The sequence below is a fragment of the Sprattus sprattus genome (genome assembly GCF_963457725.1).
Source record: "Sprattus sprattus genome assembly, chromosome: 2".
In the NCBI taxonomy this organism is placed as follows: Eukaryota; Metazoa; Chordata; class Actinopteri; order Clupeiformes; family Clupeidae; genus Sprattus; species Sprattus sprattus.
This window is the reverse complement of record NC_137921.1, coordinates 4,240,932-4,258,448: the sequence shown is the minus strand read 5'-3', so window position 1 is coordinate 4,258,448 and position 17,517 is coordinate 4,240,932. Positions and strand designations below refer to the sequence as shown.

Genomic DNA, 17,517 nt, shown 5'->3' with positions numbered 1-17,517 from the left:
TCCTGGCTCGTGAAGCACAGGAGAGCCATGAACCCCAGAACACGCCCCTGCAAGGCAGGTTTCTCCAATAGTTTAAGGTGCATTAAGGATTAATAGCTATTCCCTAAAGGTATGCTAGCAGCTAAAACTAACGAAATCTCTTGAAATGTGCTGACTTTGACATTATGACAAACAAATTACTCAACGACTGTCCTTACACAGTCAAACATCAATCATGTGCAACACAAGACTAAGCAAGACGGCAAATAAGCTACTTACTAGATCGGCAGAAGGTAATCAAAGTCAGGTCGGCGGGCATCGGCAGGCAAAACTACAGAAGGCAGTTATATGCCTATCGACCCTGCTATGCCATTGGCACGGACGCAATTCTCCATATTAAAAGTCATTGTAGCGCCCCAATTATTTTTAAGCTGTTATTTTAAGGTTAAACTGCTTATCCTAACCCTAATACTGAAGCATATTTGTTGCATATTGTGCCTTTAAAGAACAGGGGAAGTGTTTAATTGCAGCATGGTTTCTTTATATATTATACTTCTAGCAGTAACACCCTGGGCCTGTTTCCAGAGGCCATCTTTTTTTTGCGATTGTTTGGCCAGTGGGGTGGGGGGGGGGGCCCTTGAGCCTTGTTGCCCAGGGCACAGAAAATGGTTAATCCGGCCCTGGTCACTGTGACACTGCAGTCACTGTGTGGTTACAAACAATCATGGACAGATGAACCCTTGTTCCAACTGAAAACAATAATTGGTGCAGTTATGGATATCCCCTACCCGTCCCTACAAGCAGGGATAATCACAATCTATCACACACCTCTATGCGTACGCTAAAACACATGACACATGCTCTTTCCACACAAGCGCTTGCAGTGTCAACACAGCTGATCTGTTATTTCATCTTACGTTGGTTATTTTTCTGTCGACATCTCTCTACAATGTCTATTTTCCTAACTAATGTGTGTTTTGGCACAGTTCCTCTGAACATTCAGCTGACACGCTAAGGTAAAATGGACCTTGTCCTGACCTTGTCCTGAGTCAGGCCATATAAAGTATGTATCCAACAAGTTCGGTTCTGTGATTGTAAAACAAGTGGACAGAGAGATGAGACGGCTAGCGCTTTGTGTGTTTCCCTTTGTTATGCTGATAATATGTTTTGGCTTTACAGAAGCTAGAGGTGAGTACAAAGTAAAGGCATTTACCAAATATAAAAAAATAGTTCTGTCAGTTTAACGCGTTATTAACGTGCGATTAACGTGTTGTAAACGTTCTTTTGGCTCTCCCAAACTGTGTAGTAGGCTAACGATACGTTTGAGTGAATGATGAGCGCGATACGGCGAAATGGATGATAAAAAGCTTCTGAATAGAAAGTTTACCTTTAAAAGTTGTGCTGTGCAAAAAAAGCGAGCTTCACTGTTGCCTGAAAATGTCAACAGGCAGCTGGCTGAAAGCACAGAAGTAGTAGGCTTACCTTTTATTGGTAACCTATAGGGGTGTAAATCTCTCATGACAAAAACTATTTGATTCGTATCTCGATACATGGGCACGATACCATACGAGAAAATATGCATGTTGATAAAAAACAATTCAGTATGATACGATACGATACGATACGATACGATACGATACGATACGATACGATACGATACGATACGATGCGATTCGATGCCGTTCAATTATTGAAAACACTAAGTCAGACATACCACCCTACAAAAAATAATTTCAGTGAGGTATTCCCCCCCTAGGCCTATGTATTTCTGTTGTGGTCCCTAAAAGTTATAAAAGCATAATATCATTCTATAGGCTATAGTCCTATGCAATTCTTTGTTAATTATGTTTGAATATGTAGATTACTTTTACTATTTATTATATGCTGCTAATACTATCCTATTTATGTTAACTGCTTTTATTAGTATTCCATTGCAACTTTGAACAACTCTAAGGAGCTTGTTGTTTTCATGTAGCCCTGGCAACTAGCTGGCATGAATTATATGCACATGAAATGAAACTTGTTGAACTCACCTCAACATGTCTATTAGAGTAATTTAACCCAGCATGGGCAATGCTGAAAACACTGTAACAGATAGTACAGCGTGCAAGACGGTCATTGTGATTTACTTTTATAAGACAGGGGTACACCTTTGTATAGTCTGTTGTAAAATGTCTTATATTTTCTTTTTGGGGGGCACTGTCCCTGTGCCATGGTGCCCCTGTTCCTAGATACACTCACTGAACTGATTAATGTGTTTCGGCAGAAGAGATAAAAGCCTGTCCACACTGAAAATTGATTGGTTGACCGAAACAGGCTAATCAGGATGCTCGTGAGGCACACACTCACACTGCCTGACACACACACGCACAGTCTCTAGGTCCCTCTCCCTCTCTGTCATGCGCGCGCTACAGAAATGCTAACGTGGTTTGGAGCACGTCTGTCTCATGTGCGCGGTCTTGTTCGCTCGCTCTTGATTCCGAGAGATTTTAAGTAATTTGCGGGCATCAGGGAGTCGTTATCAATATGTGGGAGACTCCCGAAATTTCCGGGAGACTTGGGATGTCTGCACTGGCATTTGCACTGTTCATACACTGCTTATAGTTATATTAGGACATCATGATGGCTCGGCCTCTGAATCATGACTATTAATGTTAAACATAATTGTTAATGATTCAAATATTTTATATATTTTATAATTATTTAAATCCGAGGATGTCTGTAGAAACACGCAATCAACAACCATGTATCTTCCTTGGCGGAAGTAGCTAGCATAGCATCGGCCATTGAAAAATGAATAGCGAAGCTAGCATAGCATTGTTGAGAATCTGTCATTCTCTCCAGGTCCTTGCGTTAATACTGAGAATACAGCCTGATTGGTTTATGCTATGCGGGCTTTGGCCAATGACAGGCTGTCATTATTCTGAGATAAAATGCAACAGGCCAGCAAGTGTTTTGTGTTTTTTTTTTTTTTTTAAACGGAGGGACAAACGCTTGTGAACCGATTCATAACTTTTAAATCGGGCAAAGACCGGTTCATGACATTTTAAAACCGATACGGGACTTCACGCATCGATGTAGTCGTATCTTACACGCTAAAAACGGATATCGATACGTATCGGTTATTTTTTACACCCCTAGTAACTGTTACGGTTCATTGTTTTTTAAAATAAGAGGCCTGACTTCTATGTTCACAACAAACTTAAAAAAAAGAAAATATTAAGCCATGGATTAACTGCACTATAGGCTGAGTCCTTGTTTATCTGAAATGTGCATTTATAATAACTAGTTTGGCAATGTTGTTTCTCAATAAAATAAAACATTTCGTAAAGCAAGCCAATCCACTTTTCCATGTTGATATGAGCATTAAAAAAAAAATGTAAGGGACATTTAGAATAGATAAAAATTTGCGAATAATACATTTACGATTAATCGCGATTAATTTTGAGTTAACTATGACAAAAATGCGATTAATCGTGATTAAATATTTTAACCGTTTGACAGCACTATAAAAAACTAACGGCAAGACTTTCAGTCATCTCATGAAATTAACATATGATTAATCTACAACAGGTTATTTGCTTAAATTATTTTTCACAGGTTATAGACAAAGCAATTGGTTTCAAGTTGTTGTAAATGGTCGGAGGTTGATGGTGTTGTATCGGTGCTAAACTGTAGAATACTGTAATATGCAGATTGCAATACTTCCTGGTTTACCTGTAACCAGTAGCCTCAAACAAACAAAAGAAAACAATACGAAAACAGATGTGAAGAGGTCTTAAAACATTGCATTCCTTAAGGCCGAGGAGTTTGAATCCTTTCTTGGTCTTAAATTTGCAGCAAAACCAGGCGTGTGCCCTCGGACTCGGAGCGGTGGATTTGGGGCGTGCGCAGTGTACTGCGCCAATGACTATGATTGCCCCAAGGATGAGAAATGCTGCAGCAACGGATGTGGTCACCAGTGTTTCGCACCTTACACAGGTCAGGTTTTGGGTGTATGGGCAGATGGGATACCCAACAAACGACATCCACCTTGGGCATAGTTTTACATTCTGCTTTTGCCGCAACCATTAGATAAAGTAGTTTGTGTTTATCACAAAGAGATTAAAGGCACCCAGTGCCACTGTATAGGCTAGAGACTCGAAAAATAAACATTCAATTTCTAGTCTTTTTTACACGTAGTAAGTTTCAATAACTCCATACCATTACATATCGACATTCAATGAGCAAAGATGAGACGTTGTTGTGTGGTGAGAACTGATAGAAAATCGTAAACAACAACAATCGCCGGTGGGGAGAGGCCATTTTTCCATTGACTGGAATCCTGCTTTATTTATTGGTGGCACCAATAAATAAAGAAAATGGCGGCGATTGTTGTTGTTATCGATTTTCTATCAGTTCTCACCACACAACGACGTCTCATCTTTGCTCCTTGAATGTCGATATGTAATGGTATGGAGTTATTGAAACTTACTATGTGTAAAAAAGACTAGAAATTGAATGTTTACTTTTAAGCCTCGAAAGATGCACTGGGTGCCTTTAAAGTTTATCTGTGCCGTATCTGTTCCACAGGGCGCTGAGTACTGTTACCATGACCGATGTGAAGCGGTCTTAAAACATTACATTCCTTAAGGCCGAGGAGTTTGAATCCTTTCTTGGTCTTAAATTTGCAGCAAAACCAGGCGTGTGCCCACGGACTCGGAGCGATGTAGTTGGGGCTTGCGTAGAGTACTGCGCCAACGACAATGATTGCCCCAGGGATGAGAAATGCTGCGGCAACGGATGTGGTCACCAGTGTTTCGCACCTTTGACAGGTCAGTTTTGGGGTGTATAGGCAGATGGGATACCCAACAAACGACATCCACCTTGGGCATAGTTTTACATTCTGCTTTTGCTGCAACCATTAGATAAAGTAGTTTGTGTTTATCACAAAGAGATTAAAGTTTATCTGTGCCGTATCTGTTCCACAGAGCGCTGAGTACTGTTATCATCACAGATGTGAAGAGGTCTTAAAACATTACATTCCTTAAGGCCGAGGAGTTTGAATCCTTTCTTGGTCTTAAATTTGCAGTAAAACCAGGCCTGTGCCCACTGAGCGATGGATTTGGGGCGTGCGTAGAGTACTGCGCCAACGACAATGATTGCCCCCAGTATGAGAAATGCTGCAGCAACGGATGTGGTCACTCGTGTTTCGCACCTTCCACAGGTCAGGTTTGGGGTGTATGGGCAGATGGGATACCCAACAACGACATCCACCTTGGGCATAGTTTTACATTCTGCTTTTGCCGCAACCATTAGATAAAGTAGTTTGTGTTCATCACAAAGAGATTAAAGGCACCCAGTGCAACTTCATAGGCTTGAGACTCGAAAAATAAACATTCAATTTCTAGTCTTTTTTACACGTAGTTAGTTTCAATAACTCCATACCATTACATATCGACATTCAATGAGCAAAGATGAGACGTTGTTGTGTGGTGAGAACTGATAGAAAATCGTAAACAACAACAATCGCCGGTGGGGAGAGGCCATTTTTCCATTGACTGGAATCCTGCTTTATTTATTGGTGGCACCAATAAATAAAGAAAATGGCATAGATTGTTGTTGTTATCGATTTTCTATCAGTTCTCACCACACAACGACGTCTCATCTTTGCTCCTTGAATGTCGATATGTAATAATATGGAGTTATTGAAACTTACTATGTGTAAAAAAGACTAGAAATTGAATGTTTACTTTTAAGCCTCGAAAGTTGCACTGGGTGCCTTTAAAGTTTATCTGTGCCGTATCTGTTCCACAGGGCGCTGAGTACTGTTACCATGACAGATGTGAAGAGGTCTTAAAACATTATATTCCTTAAGGCCGAGGAGTTTGAATCCTTTCTTGGTCTTAAATTTGCAGTAAAACCAGGCGTGTGCCCACGGACTCGGAGCGATGTAGTTGGGGCGTGCGTAGAGTACTGCGCCAACGACTGTGATTGCCCCAGGGATGAGAAATGCTGCAGCAACGGATGTGGTCACCAGTGTTTCGCACCTTACACAGGTCAGGTTTGGGGTGTATGGGCAGATGGGATACCCAACAAACGACATCCACCTTGGGCATAGTTTTACATTCTGCTTTTGCCGCAACCATTAGATAAAGTAGTTTGTGTTCATCACAAAGAGATTAAAGTTTATCAGTGCCGTATCTGTTCCACAGAGCGCTGGGTACTGTTACCATGACGGCCAATGTCCAGAGGAGCAGAAGTGTTGTCGGACAGCCTGTGGCCACTCCTGCAGTGAACCATGCTGATTGGACAATGGCGCTACCATAGGGGCTGAGACCTCAACATTTCATACTTGAGTTTCGTTTTTCAAATGCAGGCAAACATAAAAATAACCTTCTATGTGAATGTTGTGATTTTAGCTGTATTAATGCTGTTTTGCTTTTTGTCCACTTTTAAGTAAGGTGGTATGGATTCCTGTTGTGTAAATCACACTATTTTCTTAGGACTAAATCATTTATAAATCATAGATCAACACACAGACTTTGTCTTTGTCTGAGGTTATTTTTAAGGTAGTGATACTTTAGTAGACCACAGCTGCTATGTGCAACAACAATTGACTGTGCCTCAAACTGTAACTAAGTTTTAACTCATGGCTTGTGAAAATATAGTAATAAAATAAAATAAAATATTAATATAAAATATAAAATTATATAATAATATATAATATAAAATAAGAATATTTGTTTGTTTCGAATTGCATATATTTGAAAACTAGAAGATTCAAGCTTTCTCAGGGTGTTAGTTTTATGTTTGGAGGACAAAAACTTGCGGAGATTTTACATTCTATTAATAGAAATACCACCAAACGCCCCACGGGGCGCCATCGTGTTGGAAGGGTTAAAGCCAGCACCCAGCCCCCGCCCATCCTGTGTAAGTCCAATACGTGAGTCTAGGTAATGTTGTTTGTGTGACAGGCATACATTTCTCTTTTGGGGCTGAACATTGTGTATTCTATACATAATAATATTTTTGGGACACCCCTTCTTTGACAAACTATAATTTGTTCTTTTTTTTTGTGTCATTTAAGTTTTTTTATTTGTTTCAAAGATGCAATTCCATGTATAGCCTACATACAGTATAATTTGTTCTTAAACCAAATTTTGTTGGAACAACTGCAATGCCCAACCCTCCCATCACATCACTTCCTAATACGTTTGTAGGGTATATTTTAAATAAAATAATCTGTATTTTAAAGATATGTCCTGATTCAGACTCTTCAAAAGTAATGGGATATGTGAACGACTCTGCTTTTAGATTTATCTTTCTTCTGGGCATCTCATTCACACAAAACAAAACAAAACCAAAAATCATTGGTGGCCTCTTGATTCTGCCATTATGATTCCCATTATCTGGAGAACAGCACAAGATGTGCAACAACAATTAACTGTCCCTCAAACTGTAGCTAAGTTTGAACTCATGGCTTGTGAAAATGTAGTCTTTTGAGCCATCACCCAGCCCCCGCCCATCCTGTGTAAGTCCAATACATCAGTCTAGGTTAATATTGTTAGTGTGACAGGCTTATATTTCTCTTTGAATGCTGCTGCCTCTTGGGGTAGGAGGCTGGTGGTGAGGGGAGACAATTGCTCCTAAGTCTGTAGTTTTAAATAAAAGAGGATAAAATAATTTGACAGACCATGTCTTCACTTATTCCGTGTGTGGAACTCTCACCTCCAAGGACCAGGAAATAGAAACAATTCAGGGTTATATCACAGTAAGGCCTAAAAACCACAGGGTTGACTCAGGTTGACCAACACTCAGATTCTCATTTGCCCAGCAGGAGGCGCCAACATACCAGATAATCCAGATAAAACGTTCCTTTTACCTCCACCTTTTTCACATGACATATCATCTGCTCACTTGAGCATCCGAGCTTTAAGCTCCGTCACTCTGGGATTCACTTTGGTGCTTTAAACATCTGTGACGTAGACATTGTTTTTGCAGAACGCTCTACACATTGGTCAGTTCCTAACAGCATGAGGTGCCAAAGACAAAGTGAACTTTAAAAAGCTCATCAACACAACCCAGTGAACTAGAGGCCTTACAAGGTAGAGCATGTTGGTCAATTACAGTGAAAGAAGACTGGATCCTCCGTCCCTGACCAGGATTGGACTGAACACTTGGCCTGGTCCCCGGGCGCCGTAAAAAAGGCTGCCCACTGCTCCTGTAGCCCCTTGAGGATGGACAAGGATTCGGGATGGGTTAAAAGCAGAAGGACAATTTCACCGGGGACCTCATCAGCATGCGTGTGTGTGTGTCCTGTGTCGCCGCCAAATGCATGTGTGTGGTGTGTGACAATAAAACTGACTTTGACTTTGACTTCTATTCGGCTCAACAGAAAGCAGATACAGCTGGAGACTCTGTGCTGGAACTGTAACCCACAATTGCAGGTGACAAACCCCTCCACTAGTCCTCTGTGTGTGATCCCCATCAGTGTAAACCCCTCCACTAGTCCTCTGTGTGTGATCCCCATCAGTGTAAACCCCTCCACTAGTCCTCTGTGTGTGATCCCCATCAGTGTAAACCCCTCCACTCGTCCTCTCTGTGTGATCCCCATCAGTGTAAACCCCTCCACTAGTCCTCTCTGTGTGATCCCCATCAGTGTAAACACCAAATTCCATGTGATTCATTATTTTGCCAGATGTAGGACTAAATAAACTGGTTATTTAAGGGGAAGATGGTAAAATGGCCTTGAAAATTCTGCAGCCAGAGACTCTGAGACTCCATGTGTGTAGTCATCATCTCTCTTGTGAGGAAAGGAAGGTTTATCTGGTATGTTTGCGACTCCGGCTGGGCAAATGAAAACCCTTAATCAACCTGAGTCAACTAAAATATTTCAGACATTTAAAAAACTTGTCCGCATGATTTGTGATGTAGTTAACTGTGAGTGTTTAGCTTCTATTTCCTGGTCCTTGGAGGTGAGAGTTTGGTGGTCCACACACTGAATAAAGGTATGTCAAATTATTTGATCCTCTTTTATTTAAAATTACAGACTCAGGAGCACCCTCTGAATGTATGAACGTTTCACAGGTTTTCTCTTATATATTTATAACTTTAGGTTGGCACCTCCTGCTGGGCCATTTTTTACGTCATCAATCAGTATGTAGTCTTCCTCTCCCTATCTGTGTGCACTTTGTTACTGTGTTACCATCTGTTCCCCCTATTATGATAGCCAGTTTCCACATCTATCTACTATTGATTAATTACATTTTATTTTCTTCATTGGAAGTTCACTAAATAGAAGTTTGAGAGTGTTAAGGATAATTTCAGGAGGCCGAGGTAGTCGAAAAAATATCGACAGGTACAATAACGCTTTTGGGGTCTGCAGTAAATGAGAACCTCTGCATTTCAGGCCTCCCTCAGGTTGGAAACGTGTGGTTGGAAGTTTGATAGGCTACAGTGAGGAAAGAAAGGTTTATCTGGTTTATCTGGTATGTTGGCGCCTCCTGCTGGTCAAATGAAAACCCTTAGTCAACCTGAGTCAACCCCGCGTTACAGAGCCATGTTGAAATCTCAATTATTTGAGATATATATAAATAAAAATAGATACACATTGTTTGTAGGCCTAACTGTGTTATCATGTTGTTTTGCTTGTAATTCCTGGTCCTTGGAGGTGAGAGTTCCACACACTGAATAATGCAGGACTTTGTCTTATCTTCTTTTATTTACGTAAAACTACAGTAACCTTTCAGCTTGCTGCCATCATCAGTGTTCATATAACCTGGTACTTCAAATGTAAACATACATAAACACACCTGAATCAATGAAGAGGCACGCAAAGCGCAAGAACACTGATAGACATGCTATTGTTACTTCAGAATGACAACTTTATTTGTCAAGAAGGACTTTTTGGGCAATAACAAATACGTATTGCACCTTATGACAATGCAAGTTTCAAGGAGGGGCTTACAATATCAGCCTATGCCGCTCACAAATGCTGACCAGAGGAAAGGAGTAGCAATTAACACACTGAAGTCTTTGGTGGATTGAAATGGACTATAGCCTATATGGTCATGGCAGTCTTCTCCTTTGGAATGAAAATGCCTGCCTGACGCCACATCTACAGTAGCTATTGTTCTTTTGTTCATCCAATCACCATAAGCATCCATGGATATTGAATGACTAATGACTGCATTATTCATGTGAGGAACTCTCACCTCCAAGGACCAGGAAATAGAAGCAAAACAATGTGATAACACAGTTAGGCCTACAAATCTCAATCCAGTAAATAATCTGTGGTCATTCAGTAGGCTACTAGTCTTCATCTTCCATTTTGAGAATAAAATCAGTTTGAAATATTGCTATGATGGTAAATACCCTCCCTGTAAAGCAGATGAGAACTACATATATCCTTACAAAACATCTTTATCTTCATAAGCAAACATCTTAGTGCCTTCATCTCATATTCTTGTTTGGCTGGAGCGCAGCCAGCGACAATGAAACTGACAATTTGATATTACACACCGAATTGTCGTGGAAGTGATTAGAGAGCACCGTTACTGTGAAATGTAGGCTATCACGTAGGATAAGAATTGCTCACCAGACTATTAGAGTAAATATTGATAGAGGAGTTAACTTGACGGCGCTCCTTTGAACGGATAAATCGCGTCGGAAGTTAGACACCATGAAGTCGGGAGGAGAGTCAAACCATGTGAAATGGGCGTGTAGGCTAACTGATGGATCACAAACAAACCAGGCAATAGGGCGGGGTTTAGACCAGACAGGAAAATGACTTAAATATTTTGTCAGTGCTGTTGAGCTGCATTCAGAGGGACATTCGGGCTCGTCAATTGAAATCACTGTGGTATTGTAGACTACGTGGGAGAGCAACAAGTGGCATTTCGTGGGCATGAGGAATCTGCTTTGCTCTGAACCGGGGTAGGCTACTTTCATTGATCTTGTAAATGCCAGATAGCCAAGTTTCGCCACACTGAAAGAGAGGAGAATAGGCCTACTGTTGTAAAAAGTAAATTGAGCAGGAGCTGTACGTGCTATTGTAATGCCAATCATCAAGAGATTGTTACTTTGACTACCGCGTTATGAGGAGATAGCCTAGTCCCCAATGTTCAGTTTGGGTTTAACATATAGCTAGCCTACTTGCAGTGTTTGACAAGGCAGGCCATTTGTCCAATCGTTTTTGATAGCCTCAATCCTACACTGCATGCGCTGCAAGACATTTGTTACCTGGATTATATCGTTCTTAGTTTGATCTTTAAAACAGATGTTTATTGTTGTAAAGTAGCCTAGCCTGTTGATTGCTTGATTTGGACAATGAAACTGACAATATGATATTACCTTAGTTTGATCTTTAAAACAGATGTTTATTGTTGTAAAGTAGCCTAGCCTATTGATTGCCTGATTTGGACAATGAAACTGACAATATGATATTACACACCGAATTGTCGTGGAAGTGATTAGAGAGCACCGTTACTGTGAAATAAGAATATTGTTCACCAGACGCTTTGAGTAAATATTTAATTCATTAGTTAAATATTTAGTTAACCTAACGGCGCTTCAAACGCTTTGAGTAAATATTGACAGTGTTTGACAAGGCAGGCCATTTGTCCAATCTTTTTTTGATAGCCTCAATCACACTGCATGCGCTGCAAGACATTTGTTACCTGGATTATATCGTCTTTAGTTTGATCTTTAAAACCGATGTTTATTGTTGTAAAGTAGCCGATTGCTTGATGTGGACAATGAAACTGACAATATGATATTACACACCGAATTGTCGTGGAAGTGATTAGGGGGGTGAGGTTGGGGGCTGCCCCCACATGGTTTGAATAAAAAAAATGTTTTGCAAACGCTGGGTCTGCGTTGCGGGGGGAGTTACACACCCAGATAGCAAGCACACGTTGGCCCAACTGCGGCATTGGTTGGCGACTGGTTGGAAAGGTTGGCGGTGGAATTCCAACCTTGGGCCAACGTTGAACCAACGTCAGCAGTCTCTCAAAATGCAACGGTTGGACAGTTCACGTTGGTTCAACGTTGGCCCAAGGTTGGAATTCCAACTCTGTGTTTTTTACAGTTGGAGTTGGAATTCCAACGTTGGGCCAACATTGACCCAACGTCAACTGCCCAACATTAATATAAAAAGGCAGTTGGTTGGGCAGTTGACGTTGGGTTCATGTTGGCTCAACATCAGCTGCCCAACATTTTGATTGTGTGTTTTTTTTTTTTTTTTTAACCATTCCACCTTTTTCTGCGGGGCATATTGGTAGTCAATCCTGTGTTTTTTTTTATTAAGATAAACATGCATATTAAAAGCATATAGCGTACTGGTGGCCAGACATTGTGATTCCGCGTCTCTGTAAATACTTTCAGAATATAGACAAGTTTACGCGTCATACCCAGGAAATAGAGCGGAAACGGGTCAATAACTTGTCTATAGCCTATAACTCTGTATCACTGCGTAACAATACAAATAGCCACGAGCTTATTTTAAAATTAAAAACCGTTAGCAGATATTGTGAACTGCCTTCGTCACCTTTTTCTGACTGTAGCGAGTCATTTCAATTTTCAACAAGTTATTTAAACTTTTGATCCACATTTATCAGTAAAGGTAGGAACCGTATCGTTAATTAACCACATAAGACGTAGCACTATCGACTAGGTAACGCAAGCAGGCGCAGAATTCACATTCTTGTCTACGCTGATTTTGTTAGCTGGCTAGCTACCTGTCATTTAGTTAGCAGCTGAGCTATCTCTACGGCTGGTGATCCGGTGTCCAGCGACAGCAGCAGCAGCATGGATGACGGCTCTGATGCGGACTAGCCTACCAAGACTAATTTATTTGTGTGTTCGCTTGTTTTGCCTTTGCTTGCGTGTTGCCAACAATAAATGATTTTTACCTGTAGGTAACTGCTGTCTGTTTAAATTCCTTACGGGCCGTGCCTAGGCTATCGACTTTGTTGCCATTCGCGACTGTACAAAACAAATCGGAAAATACGGTAAGAGATGTTCCTGCTGAGGGTCAAACAAGACTTCATGCATTGTTTACACACCTGTCACTTCTGAAATATGTAAGGTTGATTCATTAAACCATATTTATATTGATAAAAACATATTTGTTAAGCGGATTTTTTTGGTGGCCCGCGGGATAGGTCGCGTTACGATAGGTTGGTTTAAGTTTTTGGATGCATTAACTGTGGTGGCAAGAAGTATGACCGTCCTTGGATTATGGGACATTGTAACACCTTATCCTGATTTGAATTATTGAATTATGACATTGAATAGACATCGGGTGGACTTCTGTAAGATCATAGAAAGCGAAAAATAGCTTTGGTTTAACAAAAATAAGCTAAAGTTGGCAATTGGTTATTAGCCAACGTTGGCAATTGGTTATAAGCCAACGTTGGCAATTGGTTAAGCCAACGTTGGCAATTGGTTAAAAGCCAACCAAAACCCGACACTCACTCCTATTTACCAACGTTGGGCCAACATTAGGCCAGCGGCCAAAATGTCGTAGGGCCAGCGTTGGCTCACACCGTCAGGCCAACGATATGCACCGTTGGCTCACAACGTTTTGCCAACGTAGGGCCAACGTATGCTTGCTATCTGGGCAAGCATGCCTTATGACTGGCCCCGAAGGGGCAGGGTGAATGTCATGAACCTTTGAATGTTGTGCTTGTTGGGATACTTTTACCGTGCTTGTCATGATCTGTGCATGAGAGCGACTCAAAGTTTTCCTCGGTGGCCAGGGATCCACCACTCTCCCCTCCGTGGACAAGGACACTCTCTCAGGACGATGGATTCTAATTGTAGCCCCTGCCACGGCCACGCCGTCCCTGGTGGGTAGCGCCCTTTGCAGAGTGCGCTGGCTGTGGCTGTGCCGCGGGGCGGAACTGATGCCTGTTCCACCCTCAAGCTCCGGCTTGCATCTTTGCCGGAGAAGCGGGGGACTTAAACCCGCTCCTCTTCTGACCAGTGAAAACTGGGTGTCGGAGCTCCCTGAGCGAGGCATCCACGCCTGGAACGCCTCCTTGCTCTTCTGCTGTTCCACGAACTTAGCAGACATGCACGCTACCGCCTCACCAAACACGCCCTGGATGCAGACTGGTGCGTCGAGAAGGGGCACCTTCTCCCTGTCTGTCATCTTAGACAGAGTCAGCCACAACGACCGGTTGGTTGCCGCGCTCGCTCCCATGACTCTCCCCAGAGCCTGGGACGTGCACCGCGTCAGACGCAGCATGAGATCCGTAGCTTGCCGGAGCTCCACTACGGTCTCGTTACCCTCCCCCAGCGATGCTGCGAGCTCTGCCAGGAGCTTAGCCTGATAGCAACTGCAGTGCAACTGGGGTCCATGACCGAGGCGCATCGTGGGGGTGGAAGGGGCTAGGTAGCCCGCAACCGTCTCCTCAACCGGAGGGAAAGTGAGGTAGCCAAACTCCTCCGCCTTGTCTACATTCATGTAGCATCCAAAACCTGGCACAGGGGCTCGCCCCGAGTAGGGCGTACCCCACGTAGCTTTGACCTCCTCGTGCACCTCCTCGAAGACGGGGAGGGTGCACTGTGCCACCACTGGAGGGCCCCCATAAAACATCCCGTCCAGCAGGGATGATCGTCCCTTGGGTGGAGGAGGGAGAGGGAGACTCAGAGCGTGCGCCGCTCTCATAGCCACCTCGTGTAGCTGCTGGCCCAGCATTTTTGATGTGACCGGGGGCGAGCTAGCCCGTGGTAGCGCCACATCCATCTCCCCCTCCTCTTCCTCCTCGCCCGAGGCATAAGAGTAGTCCACCAGACTCTCTGTTTCTAGCCCAAAATCGAATTGCCCACCGGAGATAACACCAAATCCGGAGGGTAACTCCACCACCTCAGGGTCTGGGCTGACCAAGAGGGCAGGCGAGGCGAAAGGGGACTGAGGGCGGTCACCGGGCACTGAACTGCCTGGGCCGAGGAGGCGACCAGCCCGAACCGGGGACCGCTCCCCGGTTGGCACTGCAGTCGCTGTGTCATTGCGCTCCCATAGCGTCTCCTGGCCCTGGCTACGGTCATCGTAGCACATATATTGCACCCGGAGTCGGTGCCACCCACCGCCGCCTCCGCGTGCTCCCTACCGAGGCAGAGAACACAACGTCGGTGGCGGTCGCCCTTCTCCTTGGCATGGCAACACCCGGGGTAGCTATGGCGCGACATTTCTGTAAAAAAGGAGAAATATTAAGCACACAGAGAAATAATAAGCACACTATCACCCACACGAGGTTAGCAAACCCCACTGGCAGGCTAGTCCGAGACTAGCTAGTCTAACACGTTGCTGACAGTGAACTTGACTTTCTAAATTAAAGCAAGTCGTACTTGTAGCACTCTTGAGGTAGTGAAGGTTAAAATAACCCGAAACTCACCAGCTCGTAATGAGTATTAATCAGTTGTAGAAAATAGAAACAAGTATTATACGACCAGTTATACAGTAGCGTAGAGAATAATCTTGGAGTCCAAATCTTTTTTTGGAAGATTTTGAAAAGGAAGATGGAAGAGCGCGCCGTGGCTTTTATAGGCTCCGGTGGGGGCGGGGCCAGAGCATGGGCGCACTTCTCCCTGCCTATCGGCGTGAATGAATAAGTTCTTCGAACCAGTCCTTGACACTAGGTCAAGTCCCGTTATTATATCGCAGTTCCTGCGATAAGGAACTGATGGATCACAAACCAACCAGGCAATAGGGCGGGGTTTAGACCAGACAGGAAAATGACTTAAATATTTTGTCAGTGCTGTTGAGCTGCATTCAGAGGGACATTCGGGCTCGTCAATTGAAATCACTGTGGTGTTGTAGGCTACATGGGAGAGCAACAAGAGAGAGCATGATGAATCTGTTCTTGGTCTGAACAGGGGTACTTTCATTGATCTTGTAAATGCCAGATAGTCCAGTTTCGCCTAAAAGAGAGGAGAATGCTATTGTTGTAAAAGAAAGTTGGGCAGGAGCTGTATATAGGCTATGTTTATATTGTAATACCAATCATCAAGAGATTGTTACTTCGACTACCGTGCTATGAGGAGATAGCCTAAATTCCCGATGTTCAGTTTGTGTTGTACTTAGGCCTTGTACTTTACACTGTAAAATTAAGAGGGCAATGAAATAAACTGTCTTCTTGGGTTTGACAGATGTACCGTGAACGCCATATTTACATTGGTTGGACCCAATGTTGATGATGAAAGCATGGTGGAGTTGGTGATTATTTTTTTAATGATCTTGCTGACCGTGTCTGGGGTCTCTCCTGCCTGTGGTCGAGATGAATATCCTGTAGGGCAATTATGCTGCCCTTTGTGTGGTCCTGGTAAGTAACAGTAGTAACTGTGTTATAGTACATGACATGCTCCTTCATTAGAGCTTTCTTCATGTTGCATCAATGAGATAAACCCATGTTTGATTTATGTATTTACTACTTATCTATTCATTAAAGGTTATAATGTAGGGGAAAACTGTACTGAGTTCTTCAGTACGACATGTGTTCCATGCCCGCCATCTACCTATACTGATGCATCCTATGAACTGGGGTCTTGTAGATCCTGCTCAGTGTGTTGCTTGAGTAAGTCAAATATTGCACCAGTTTTATTTTTGTCATTAGTTTATTTTTTTGTACATTCTAAGTGTATTATTTATTGCAATTCTTTGCACTGTTGATATTTAAATGTTTTTCAATCAACTTTGTAATAACTGTATATCCTGATATAGGTGCAGGCCTAAGAGTGAAGAGGGCGTGCAGCTCCACTTCAGACACACTCTGTGAGCCTCTGGAAGGTCACTACTGTACTGACCCAATCAAAGATGGCTGCCGAGGAGCTGTGGAACACACAAAGTGCTCACCAGGGCAGTACGTCAACCAGACAGGTTAGACAAAACTTTGTAATTATTTTAGAGAGACAGAATGTCAAAGTTAAAAGAGGAGGCGTATACACACACACACACACACACACACACACACACACAGTGATGCAGGAACACAAGAAAGGCAACATGTTACAGTAATATGTTAGCCACTGAAAGAGTTGTGAATCATAATCATTATTTCTCAATCATTATTCTTCACTCTTTTCTATCATGATTCTACTTTCATTATTCTTCACTTTATTCATGTGTGTCTTCTGATTAGAATTAAGTTCAAACAGAAACGTTTCTGGTCAAGTCTGTGTCCTCCATGTCAAACTTAGTGTTCTTGCTAACAGGGGTAGTGGAATTTGTTTTGATAAAGTTCCAGACACCTCCAAGGTCAGAGACTGTTATGCTGTTTTCTGCCTTCTCTGTGAGCAGACATTATGGCAGTTTCTGTATCAGAGTAGTCGTCTCATACATATTCATGTAGGGTTGGGTCTATTAATTAACACCCCCTTCTGTCCACTGGTAGGATACTTGAACTCAGTCTGTTTCAACCCTTGTCTGATTAGAGACGTGGGGGAATCTTCATGTGAAACTTTCTTCTCTCTCTTGATGCTCATCATTGTTAAGAAAAAAAACTTGTTCCTGATTGAATACCATCAACATGTGTCCATAGTGGCTGATGTGTG

The 17,517-nt window shown here is 42.7% G+C and overlaps 1 protein-coding gene across 1 annotated transcript in view; it reads left to right on the top strand.

Moving 5' to 3' along the window:
* Positions 1 to 17,517, top strand: part of LOC308361095 (tumor necrosis factor receptor superfamily member 14-like) — a gene marked incomplete at both ends in the record, with an annotated part of 46,460 nt that overhangs the window by 27,234 nt on the left and 1,709 nt on the right. The window contains one exon of the mRNA XM_080833343.1: positions 16,688 to 16,843. Within this exon, the coding sequence (XP_080689469.1) occupies positions 16,688 to 16,843 (156 nt within the window). The remainder of the gene's footprint in view (positions 1 to 16,687; positions 16,844 to 17,517) is intronic.